General features: G+C 36.8%; 1 protein-coding gene across 1 annotated transcript in view; it reads left to right on the top strand.

The window, feature by feature from the left end:
• Positions 1-1007: 1007 nt before the first annotated feature.
• Positions 1008-12121, top strand: part of LOC309439510 (uncharacterized protein C4orf50 homolog) — a 33061-nt gene continuing 21947 nt past the window's right edge. The window contains 4 exon segments of the mRNA XM_082052177.1: positions 1008-1932; positions 4083-4234; positions 5949-6087; positions 8117-8812. Coding sequence (XP_081908303.1) covers positions 1888-1932; positions 4083-4234; positions 5949-6087; positions 8117-8812 — 1032 coding nt within the window. The 5' untranslated portion in view covers positions 1008-1887.

The following is a 12121-nucleotide window of genomic DNA, read 5'->3' as shown; positions in this document are numbered from 1 at the left end:
AAACAGAATTTACACTCTCACACCAATCAAACACTGGAAAATATACAAGTGCAATTACTGGCTGCTGTGTGAACTCTTATCTACCAAATGGTTTTCTTAAAGTACTGAGATCTTTGTCTCCAAACTGCATGCTTTCAACAAACGTGGTTTGCATTTCACCCAGGAAACACAGAATCTCCTTTTTAATATCTATATAAAAAAACTAAGTGTTTGACAATAAGTTCTCTATAGTAAACAGCTAACAGGAAAAACAAACAAACAAACAAACTGTTCAAAGTTGGAAACAAAGAGAGATTTACAACCCTGCAGTAGTAAAATTCATATTCAGTTCATAAATTGGAAATCCACAGAGAGAGAAGAGATGGGTTATAGGGAAAAGCAAGATGGTAGATTAAACCAAGAAACTAAAAAAACTTTGAAGTGGTAAGAACTGCATGGGACAAACGAGTTCTTGAATGTTTCTTGAAAATTAAGGCAGTAACTTGTAAAGATCACACTGGGAGAATGGAAGATCTCAGGATGGCCTGAGAGGTCAGAAAAAGAATGGATGATGTGCTGTACTCAGTTATCTCTTCAAGAAGAAAGAAGGGCTTGAAGAAATGGGTGTGTAGACAAATGCGATAAGCAGAGAAATAGTTGGAAATATATATCTGGAAATCATGGCATCCTACCAGGTGAAACAACAACAACAACAACAACAAATATTGACACTAGCTACCAGGAAGAAAAATGGCACAATCTCAACAGGCAGAGGTAGATAAACAGTCAAGGACACTCACCACCTGAACTGCAAGAAAAATTCTGGGTGAAGTAGACATTTAAAAAAATGAAAACTGTAAAGAGTTATTTAAGATTGAGAATGGTTAGAAAATTAAAAAAGATTAGGCTTTTCTTTCAAAAAGGGAAAAGCAAATCATTGTTTCAGAGCTGGAAAGGCAATATAAGAAATACATTAATTATTTCTGGAATGTTAAGACAAACTTAAAATATTAAGAGCACAACATTAAAAGATAGCTTTCTCTCCTTCACATTTTCTTGAAAATAATCTTTGTGTTAAAAGGGCTACACAGAAAGCTTCAGATGAACAAGTCTGCTCCCATGGATACACTGACCTCCAACATGAACACAGAGTGGAGTAAGATGATTACAATAATACATGAGATGAAGTGGAAATTATGATTGAAAAAATAACACAAGGTAAAGAACAAGCAAGGCAGCACAAAGAAAGCTGAGAAAGAGGTTTATCATAGCAACTGAATATCTCTCTGTTGAAGGTGTAGGAATCAGCCTCAAAATCAGCCAGTTTTCTCAGATGAATTTAGTCTCTGAAAGAAGACCAGAGATGTACTCTCCACAAAGAGTCAGCAGACAAGATCATTTACCTGCTGAAGGAGCTGAGGAACTCCACAAGACTGATTCAGTCAGATGCAGCAAACTGTGCCTTCTGCGAGGGTCTGAATAACCCTGTTTCCTGGTACAATTCATAATTTAAATTGGAAACAAGGATCATACAGAAGTTTGGAAACTCAATTCCTAAGGGAATGTATTGCTCACAATATATTGTTCAAAAGGATCAAGCATTTAGAGAATGTGTTTTCAAATAGAGATTTTTCATTATTTCGTTAAAGCTTTTAGTGGTGTGATTTGCAAAAATGAGGTCTTCACTGCAAAAGGAAGAGATTTGGCATTAGTCTAAAGAGAAGGACCATAACCATAGATAAACAGAACTTGGAATAACCAAACCAGGTGCTAATGAAGAAATAGAAATTGGAAAGTGTGATTCACTTGGCAAAGAAACACTCTTCTCATAGACATCATTTTGCTCATCACTGCTTTGGAAATGACACTACAAGCACAAACGTGAGATGGTCAGAGCATGTGGCTGCAATGGTAAATGCACTGTGGAGACAGTTATGTTATGAAGCAGAAAAGGTATGAACAATTTCATTTTCTTAATTTTTATGTGTTTCATTACATTGTAATTCACATGTGACAGTTTTCTCAAAGAAGCTGGCTGATTTGATGCACATTTTCCATGACATTCGTGTTGTTCTTCTTTACTGAAAATAGCAGAGTTTGTAGTTTTGGAAAACCAAGTATACTGTTCCAATCTTACTATCTATCGCATATTCTTATTTATTATAGAGCTGGGAACAGGTACAGTGTTTTACTTGACTAAATTCAGTACATGTAAGATGCTGGGCCTGATTTTCACTTCCTGTGATGCAGCTTTTAAATCATCTCTCCCAGCTGCATAAGTGAAGAAGGAAACATTAAGTTCCTCATTTCTGAAATGTCGTAACAGCTTTCCTGGTCTTATGCTGACATATTCAGTAGTTTTCAGGATGAAACATCAGAAGCTTGGAGCCTAATAAATTGCGATGTTTGAGGAAACTTAGAAATAGAGAAAATTTATAAATTGTTATATTAACTTCCATTATATCAGTGAATAAAAGTGCACTTTTAACAAGAATATGTAACAGAAATATGTGAGTAGAAATCAGAGTAATGATTTTAAGTGTCAGTCTATTTCCTACCTGTTCTATTCTCACTGTTTTTATCTGTTGGCTACTTTCTGAAAAATATACCACTAAGACATTTTCTTTTCACAGCTTATGAGTTGGATATTAGAGTGGGGCACAATTGAAAATTACATTAATTTGGCTTCCAGTGTAAATTGTTAATTAATAGAGTAGCAATGTCCACTATTATTATGTATTCCCTTTGCAGCGGTATTCAGGGATGCCCATTTCAGGGAGCAGGATGTCTATTCACTTTACAAATAATACAGACAAAATATGAGCGTCTCAAGGGGCTCAAAATTGAAGATGCTGTTCCATTTGGGAAATTATATTGGCCAGGGAACAGCCATGATTATGTTTACACATCTCAGTGATGCATGGTCTCTGAGAAGGGATTGGGCTTGGTAAGTCTGGAGGAGATCACAAAATGGTTTGAGCTTGGTTGTCCATGTGGATTTAATATTTCTTTGTCTTTACACACCTGTAGCTTTTAAGTATTGTGGCTTCTCAAGGGAGGGGCTGAATCTTTTAAGCTCTAGGTCCTTGAGTGGCTGACATAAGGCCAGTGAATGATACATTGGGCCAAAATACTAAAATTTTATGTAAATTACTATATGTGTGAATAGTAGATATCAAAACAGGGGGCAATAAGAGAAGGACTGTTTGTTTATTCTTTTTGCAGTGATTTTTTGCTATTTTCTACTCTTCAGTGACAAAAATAAATATTACCTGTTTCCTAGAGAGTAGGTCCAAACTCAGTGGTTAAATTCCAATTATGGGTCCAGTTCCAAATCAATGCAAATGTAGCAAGAGCAATTTCACAAATGTGAGTTACAAGACTATACTTACTGATGAGAGTTTCTATAACTGAAGATGAACTGCAGGCTGAATAACTTTTAGAGCTATGCTAAAAGAGGCAAAGAAAAAGAACCAAAATTGGCTTGCCTTCCCAAGCCCATGGTTTCATAAATTGTCAGAGGTGAGGTAGAAATTTAAGTCAAATACTGAATGTAGAGTTCAAAAATTCCTGTTAAATATACCAAATGTTTCTCTGAAATACTCATAGATTGCTTTTGAAATCTTCTGTATTGGAACAATAAAAATATCATTCATTTATCCAAAATAAGCACATTTTTTGATAAATATACTCAATTTTATGAACTCTATTTAGTAGAAAATCATCCTCTTTTCAAAACTTCAATGCTTAATTCCTTCATGAATTAGTCTAATTGAATCTTTTATGAGGATCTCATGTTCTAAACTGCGACTCCTTTCATACACACTGTATTACTTTGGGGCTAATGAAATGAGACTCCCTCATAAATAATGAACATGTTCAGAATTGAGAAGGACTGTTCATTTGATCAGCAGAGTCTTAGACTCTTCTTGTATGCTTAGACTGCAGTACATTGAGAACATAATAATTTGGGTTTTTTTTTCGTCATGGATACTTCATCTGGGACAGAACAAGCTTTTCGTTACTGTGTTAAAATGCCCAGTAATGAAGGATTTGATATGCTGGATTTCAATGTTAAAACTGACACTTCCTGGGTTTTCCAGGACTTAGAAGATGCAAGCATACCTGATCAACAAGTAAACAGTGCTGGAGAAGATAATTTGAACCTCAGAATAAAAAAGCTGGAAAATTCTGAACAAAAGCTGAAAGGTATTCTAGAGAACTACGTGGAGTCAGATTCTGTCCTAAGAAATAGGTAAATAAAAGTTTTTTTGCATTCAAAATTGATGTGACAAACCTACTCTTCCCTTTGTCGCATGTACTTATTGTCAAATAACACATGCAAAGCTAGCAAAAAGGAAGACTTTATATGTCTTTAGGGTGCCATAAGATGCACGTATAAGTGTCTTGTGTAGCTGTCAGAATAGAAATGCAATGTTCAATTTTTTGTTTTTATTATCTAATTCAAATTTACAGCATAATCAAAAATATTGTTGCAAATAACTGGACAGCCTTCTCAGGATGTGCTATTCTTAAATATTCAAAGGCGTAAATTCTGTCTGTGATATACATCCCTTTCCTTTTAAATTAAGAATTAATTTGGAATTTCGTCTTAAAAAAAAAAAAAAATTGCTTGTTTCAGAATGTTTCATCTAGTTTAGCACGTTAATGCTAATCCTTACAGTAGCTAAAGGTGCCATTAAGCATTAATTATATAGTTGACTAGAATAATAACAACAAGGTTTTGATAGTCAGCAACTGCACTGTTCCAAACAAAGCCAAATAGTTAAAAGGATAGAAAACATAAATGGCATTCAAAACAGTTATTTGTATAATTTCTTAATTGTTTTGATTCATCAAGGGATTTGGCCAGAAATGTTTAAATAATGGACTTTTTTTCAAAACAGTTATGTATCCTTTTTTAAATGGAGGCTTTTGTAGGAATGGGCCTTTTTAAACAAAGATTTCAGGGAGGGGAAAATATAAATGAGTGGAGGAGCTGAGTGGAAGACAGTTGAAGGTTGAATGAAGAAATTCAAGGAAGATACGGTACAGCACAGTCCTGAGGGGCACAGGGTGTAATGTGTGCGCCTCTGAGATGAGAAAAGAGGAGGTTCTAGTACCTGCCACGGGATATGAGAGACTGGAAAGAAAATTTCCTTAACAAGAAAAGGATATTTCAGAATTCACAGCTATCTAAAGCATTGAGAAAATTTTGATGTCTATGCTGAAAAGGGGAGGAAAACCTTAAGGAAGACATGAAGCTTGTTCTCGTAAGATTATCTTTTGTATTCCTCCTGTGTACAGGAATCCCATCACATCACACCACATAATCTTACACTACCATTTTAATAGCAACAGGCAAAGCAAACCTGAATTTTGTCAAAATCCAGCTTTGTGGACAAAGTCAATAGAGTTATACACTGTAGGTTTCGGTACCCAATGTGAGTTATGTTAAAGTGAGATGTTTTCCCTATACTGCAGTCAGCAAAAAAACATAGTTACTTGTAGGTTACCTGTAATCTTCATTTTGATGGGAAGCATTTATCATTATCATCAAATTTGAATTTGCTAACTGTGAACTTAGCAAAATCCTATGATCAGATACATGTAGAGACCAAAGTGTTGTGGTTGCCTTTATGGTAAATTGTTACTTTGTTTAGCATGCCAAGCTTCAGTGAACATCAATCTTGTAAATGTGTTTGCTTGTGGTTTTCATATAAAGCCAGAAGTGAGAAAGTGAACATAGACGTCTTTAGCAGTTTTGAGAGTCTCCAGTGTAATGTGCAAACCCCAGCAGACTTGTTAAGAATTAAGTGTTTATTATTAGTGATCAACAATTTGTTATTATTTTACTGTTGGGAGAAGAATGGAAAAATAAATTGATGCATTGCTGATGACTGCTTATTCACCTGGAACTGTACTGTGTTGTATTTACTTAGCAGAGATCTTCCTTCTCACTGTCACAGGATGAACGAGCTGGAAAGGTCACACAAAACACTTCTTGTGATGATTGATCAACTAAATGTGAAGTTGCACCAGGTTGAAAATGCAAATGTGCGTGTTAAAGGGAAACTGCGAGACATTCGGGAAGACCTGATCAACTTGGTGAGGAGGATATTGTTTCAAATGACCTACTTTAACTTCTCTTTGTGGTAATAATTTGTAAGTCAATCTCATCTCCAGTGTCCTCTCTTTTTTTAAGCAATAAATCATCTCTTTTTCTACAACCAGAGGAATCAGAATACCTTTTTGGTCTTTTTTTTTCCCCACTTTCTGTTTATCCAATATTTTTGACCACACCGCCATTATTCCTGTCATTTGGGCCCTTAATCTTTGAGATATCTGTTCCCACTTCCTTCTTTCTCCCCAGAACCCACTCAGTGTACTCCTTCTCCTTAGATTGGACTTCATCTGTTCTGTTTTTTTTATTCCCTGCCATATGCGACACAAGAGCATAACACAGCTAACACAGCCTGTTTTCTGTATAAAATGCAGCTGCTCAGCTTGTCATCTGACTCCTGAATTGCTCACACATTTTCAAGCTGGGTCACACCTGTTGCTGCAACCACTTTAAGCTTCCTGCTTTTAGTTTTGTGTTCTCTTGCAGCTTTCCCAGATCGATTTGGTTCTTGCCTTCTTCCCTGTCATGCATCGGTGTGTGGGCCACCATTCTGCTGAGCCCTGCTGGTGCCAGCCCTCCTCTGCAGAGCACCCTTCAGTGGAGCAAGCTGACCTCCTGCATTTCCAAGAATGTCCCACTGCCAATTTCATGCCCTCATAACTCCCTCTCCTGCATGTGTGTTCTGAAACCCTCAGCTCTTGCAGCAGAAAGCTTTCATTCTGCTGAGTGCTAGTACTTCTTCACATGAATATTTTGTATCAGGAAGGTCAGCTGTTGGCTGATAACACACACGGCTGGCATTTCTACCCAGTTTGCAGAGTTCGTTGGGTGGATCCATGAAAATAGAGAAGAAATGAAAGATTTTCAGGAATAGTCTCTAGTGAAGTAATATATTTTGATTCTGTTTATCATAAGATACACTTTCATTTTCTCAGCATTTTAGGTCACAGCTGGATACTCTGACAGGACACTAGTAACATGCAGCAAGACTGATAAGAATAAACAATAGTCTTTGCTTTTTAATTAATGACAAAATGTATTTTTCAAGACTCAGTAAGCTTAGACATACATGTATTCCCATCAACAGTTAACCAAACAAAGTATTATTCCAGACCTACCTGACTTTGTGTAACGTTTCAGTCTGGTGTTCCTTCTGTCCTGTCCTTGCCAGTGAATCTCTCATATGGGAAAGTACTGAAGATCAAAAAAACTGTCCTAAATAATTCCTTGAAGAAATACAGAAATGTCTCTGTACTTTCAGTATTGCTTCAAAATTGCCACAATGGTTCCATGTGACTGATGGTCTTACTCTGCTCAAAACAAGGGCAGTATGGAAATCATGAAAGACTCCTCTGTCTTTCATCATCATCTTTTACCTCTGTATGTCAATGTGTTCAAATATACTTTGGTGCAAAGGAAAACAGCAAAGTCTTTCTCAAACGGATTCAAAAGACCTCTGTTCCTTTCTCCTTTTTCGGGGGTTTCATGAAAGGAGCTGACAAATGACAGGTGTGGTGAAGGGCAAAGGGCAAAATCTTGGACTCTGGAAAGTGCGTGTTCTGTTTGCTGTAATAGAACTACGGCTTCTCTGCCTGTAACATCTCAGACGTACACAACTGTCAGTGTTAAATATCTGTTACTGTGTAGTTCAGAGCTGGTGGTGTAGATTCCAGTTCAAAGGTTTCTTTTCTTTTAATATGTACTGTAGAACATGCAAAAGAAAGTGGTTAAAAACTTTCTGCATTTTATGTAGTAGTAGATGGTGGGTGACATTGTGTTTGTTTGTTTGTTTGTTTTCCTACTGGGAAGTTTCAGTGATGGCTGAAATGACAACACCACAGGGCAGTTTTACTCCTAATTTGCATGACTTCACTGTCTTTAAAAGAATGCTACTTATGACATCCCTGAGTTTTCAAAAAATAAGGGCAGAATTATTTCAAAATTAAGAAAAATAATAAAGGAAGAAGAGATTTAATATTAAGATGTTAACCATACAACTCACTGACATTGTAGGTTGAAAATCAAGAAAAGTCAGAAAAGAAGCAAAAGGAAAAATTATGTTGGCTTCAGGAGCAGCTGAAGACAAAAGAAGATGAAATAAAGAGCCAGTCAGAGTATTTTGAGCACTACAAACAAAGGCAGAGACAAAAGACAGCAGTGCTGAGAGAAAGGGAATGTTACCTTCGGGGTGAGGTATCCAGGTTGGAAAAGCAAGTCCTACATCTTAGTGCCCATATTGCTCTTTTGACATCCAAGTTAGAAGAGGGAATGGTGCAGTATCTCCAGCAAAAGCTGGAATCAGTGTTCAGTGGGACTCAGTGCTGCAAGCACTCTGACCTGGAAGTAATGAAATTGAAAACTTGCATTGAAAATGTGAAGCATGACATGATAAGCCACCTTGAGGCATTTCAGCAACATTTGAAGTTTTTCAGAGAAAAAGAGGAGTATGACAGAAGAGAACAGGCAGACCTGTTGACTGAGCTCCAGTACTCTCAGGACACTGAAGACTTTCTCAGAAGAAAATTGGAAGAATCTTGCCATCTTGTTTATAGCCTGAAATTATCTAAAATCAAACTACAAGAAAAAATGGAAGAGCTTTTGGATGAAAATAAGACCTTAAAAGATCAAGGTATGGTAAAATTGAAAAAGAAGAAAGAAAAGGACTCACAACTTACAAGACTGGAGAATGGAGGAGAGAGTGTTGATCCAGTAAGTAAAAATAAGGCAAAATATCTTTATATCACCTTGGATTACACTTGTCGTTAGATGTGCAATTGAGATGCAAGTGTTAGGCTTTTTTCTTCCTGCATTTATTTTCCTTTATTAATGGATTACTACTTCACAGTATCTAATTCACACCTACTGGAATCGGTAGTTGGAGCTTCATTGTGTCAGTGCTTTTTATCAGGTGCACATTGAGGGTACTTCACAAATCTTGTTTCCTTAGTTTTTAAGTGATGTACTCAAGGCAAGAGGTCTCAGTTGGTGCTAGAAGTAGAGGCCAGAAGAACTGCTGAGACCTCTGTCTCGTGGACACCATTCAGTGGAGGAATACACATATGGTTGGGTGAGTTTTCACATGTTATTCATGCCCAAGTGCTGAAGAAAAAAGCATAGCTGACAATCTTGTATATGAGATTTTCTAGATAATGGTAAACAAGGGAAAATGGATACAGTATTCATGACTGGGAGTGAGTTGAGATATTCAATGGTTTTGCAGCTCCATAGCATTGTGATATGCCCTGAATACACTGAATAGGACTTGTTTGCTTCAAGCACTTTGCTCCAGCATTGCATGGGAAAGCTCTGCATATGCTGTAATATGGCATTCAGCTTCTGCCAATTCATTTGCTGACAAAGAACAATTCTTCTCACAGAGAGGACTCACACAAAGTTATATTCTTTGTGCACTGAGGTGGAGTGTATTTTTATTCTGAGGATTTGTTAAATAAATTTAAACCAGCTAAGCCTCACACTCAGCTACTCCATTCAGCTTGTGACCTGATATCCCAAGAGCTCTTCTGATTTTATTATAACTGCAGTTAACCAAGAGGTAATGGGCATGAACAAAGCCCTTTGGTGTAGGAGGACAATCAGACTGTGAGTACTTCCAGAATCAGGATAAGGTGGAGAGGATCTTTTGTCTGTAAAAGCTAGAAGCAATAAAGATGAAGTTTTTTAACCTGGTAGTTGAATGCAATATTGTAGACATGGTGATTTTGTACCATTAGTGGCTCTGCAGTCCCAAAGAGGCAAGCTCCAGGAGGTTCTCTTTGTGTGTGAGAGAACTGAGGACTGAGTGCTGTTGCTTATTTTTATACTTAGCCTGAACCATTGCTATAGTTACTTTAACTAGTGAGTTCACTTTTCTTGGAAATGAAGAATAAGGTTTGAAAATATTTTAAGATATTTCTAGAGGAACTTGCACTGATTTTTAAACAGGTACAACAACCAAGTGCACTATGAGGGGACAGCACTGCTAAAATCAGGAGGAGTAAGGGCTTTCGGAGCCAGGGAAGAAGTAGTGGAGAATTACTACTGGTCTGAGAAAATTGAGTAAAGGAGAAAGTAAATGTTGAGTTATTTGAAGATGTGAAAGCAAGCTGTTAATATATCAGCTGACTAATTGCCTGAGACTAATCCAAAGAGTCTTCAAGAAACAGGACCTATTCTCTTTCATTCCATGCTGTACCCTTATAAAAAGTTATTTTTTTCCTCTACACAAAGTTTTGTAGCCATTTCTTTTCTGAGTATTAATTTACAGCTGTATTATCCTAGGAGGTTACCCAATCTCAGTTACCCAGTCTTTGGTATAAATGAGCAGTCCATAATTTTTGTCAGTTTACTTTGGTTTGCTGCCCAGAAGGCTCTGTTCTTTAAATACTGTGTATAGTACCAACAGCATCAAATCTTGTGTCTTCTGCATTTCCGGTTGTCTTTTCCTCCTCTTTTGGTACTGTTACCTGTTCACTTGGATTTTTTTAGTAGAAAATGGCTTGAGATGGCAGGGAAAAAATATCAATATCTATCATAAAAGGAGGAGGGAGACATCTGGTGTTGTGCTGTAAAACTGGATTGGGCTTTTTCCCCTCATTTTGTGTTTTACTAGCACCTACTAAAATAGAATTTCCCAAGCTCATTACCTTGATCTTGTAGTAGTCAAGCCAAATAGTTACAAGAAAAATCCTATTTGAGCTCATCATAGTCCATCAACAACTATAAAAATGAAAAATTGTGTGCAATACAAGAAATACTTACATGCTCTTACTTTTCTGGAAAGCTGCTTATATATCATTTTTTCAGTGAAAGAGCAATTTCACAACCAGGAAAAAGGCAATTTGTGAAGACAGGCTAATCAGACTCCTGTGAAATACATGTGGTATGAGATCCCTCAGTAAAGAGCATGTCATTCAAATGGCAAGCACATCAGTTATTCTTGAAAACTAGCCTTAGCCATTATTGCATCTTGAAGCACTAATATTGTTTCCAATTAGGTGTTTTCTTCTGGTACGGTAGAGGTGAACTGCATTTCAGGGAGCAGTGTAGTCATGTAAATCTTGTTGGAAATTTGAATTTCCAAGTTTGGTATCAGAATCCTGTCTGCAATATTCCAATTGTAACCTATGTGTGAATGAAAAATGCTCAAAGAGCAGCTGTTTCCATGTGTCTGTGTCTTGATTTATCAGGCAGTTTCTAGATGTGAATATTTAGGGGTCTGCTGAAAGCATTGATGAAGGAAAAGTATGAAACACTGAGCAATGCATCTTTCTACAGGTTTCACATGGCAGCGGAGGTCTTGGTTTCACAGTGTGATGTTCCTGGCACCCAAGCATTGTATCTTTAACATTGTTTTGTGTAACTTTCTTTTGACAGAATCCACATATCAATAAAGAAAAGATATCTGGAAAGAAATAAAGGCAAACATGCAGGAAAGGAATGAGTGTGTTTTAAGTAATTAACTTCAATATTACTGAGAAACATGAAGGAAGAAATCTTGGAAGTGTTATGGTTTCCACTTAAGTCATGCCTCCCAGTCAAGATCTTCCAATAGAGCATTATAATGTGGCAACTGACTTGGGTCGAATCAAAATTATTCTCACCAGTGATCTTGTAGAAAATCAAGTGGCTTTTTCTGATTCATTATAGACTAAAGACTCTAAAGTCATTGCTTTTCCCATTCTTATGTAATTTTAAAGCTACAGCTCAGCCTATAGGGACCAAGTTTGTTTTTTGCTGACATTTGATGCAGAGCAGTGCAAAAAGACAAAAATGACTGTGTTGGTTTGTTTTCTGTACTGTAGCTTCTTTGACTACCACCTCGACTATATATTTTGTTGATAAAATGCAACCTGAGTCTTCTGTTCACTAGAAATGAGCACAGTGCATGTAAAATGTGACCTATTGTGTATCAAGCAATAAGGGTATCTGCTTTGCACCAGAAATTGTCACAATTTCCAAATTCAATCAGGGAGTCAAGATAAACGTCAAGAACAGAATATATAATTTACCGTTAAATTA

This window comes from Streptopelia decaocto (genome assembly GCF_964273445.1).
Source record: "Streptopelia decaocto genome assembly, chromosome: 4".
Classification (NCBI taxonomy): domain Eukaryota; kingdom Metazoa; phylum Chordata; class Aves; order Columbiformes; family Columbidae; genus Streptopelia; species Streptopelia decaocto.
This window is presented reverse-complemented; position numbering and strand designations above follow the sequence as displayed.